Raw genomic sequence first — 524 nt, forward strand, 5'->3', positions numbered from 1 at the left:
CTGTTGGTGTGGGGTTTAGGATACACACTGACCTGTTGGTGTGGGGTATAGGATAGACACTGACGTGTTGGTGTGGGGTTTAGGATAGACACTGACCTGTTGGTGTGGGCTTTAGGATAGACACTGACCTTCCTGTGATTTTGTGCAGGGTGTCTCTATCCTGAGCTCAGCGCTCTCCTTACTGACAGGGTTCCACACTGTACAGCGATAGTGGATGGAGTGAGACCGTCCCACTGACACTTCCAGCTCCCCCGGGTTCCCAGAGACGTGCTCCACCGGCCCATCTGTCCGATTGGATCCCAGCCACGTCCAGGTATAGTTAATGTGACTTCCACTGCTCACAGAGCACAGCACAGTCACATTACACCTCTCCGCTGTGACGTTCTGTATCAGCTCCACTGTGGGCACAGACACAGGCTCTGTGTGAACAAGGAAACGCTGTTAGTAACCTCCAGAAACATCCCACTATCTCCCAACTCCAGACTCCCCCCTCACGGAGGGATAGGGACACAGAGAGTCTCCCC

The 524-nt window shown here is 54.0% G+C and overlaps 1 protein-coding gene across 1 annotated transcript in view; it reads right to left on the reverse strand.

Annotated features, from left to right (window-relative positions):
- LOC109922626 (SLAM family member 8-like) overlaps positions 1–524 on the reverse strand; it is a 21454-nt gene that overhangs the window by 9287 nt on the left and 11643 nt on the right. Inside the window, exon 3 of the mRNA XM_048620828.1 lies at positions 129–419. Within this exon, the coding sequence (XP_048476785.1) occupies positions 129–419 (291 nt within the window). The remainder of the gene's footprint in view (positions 1–128; positions 420–524) is intronic.

This window comes from Rhincodon typus, chromosome 48, assembly GCF_021869965.1.
Source record: "Rhincodon typus isolate 14 chromosome 48, sRhiTyp1.1, whole genome shotgun sequence".
NCBI classification, from domain to species: Eukaryota; Metazoa; Chordata; class Chondrichthyes; order Orectolobiformes; family Rhincodontidae; genus Rhincodon; species Rhincodon typus.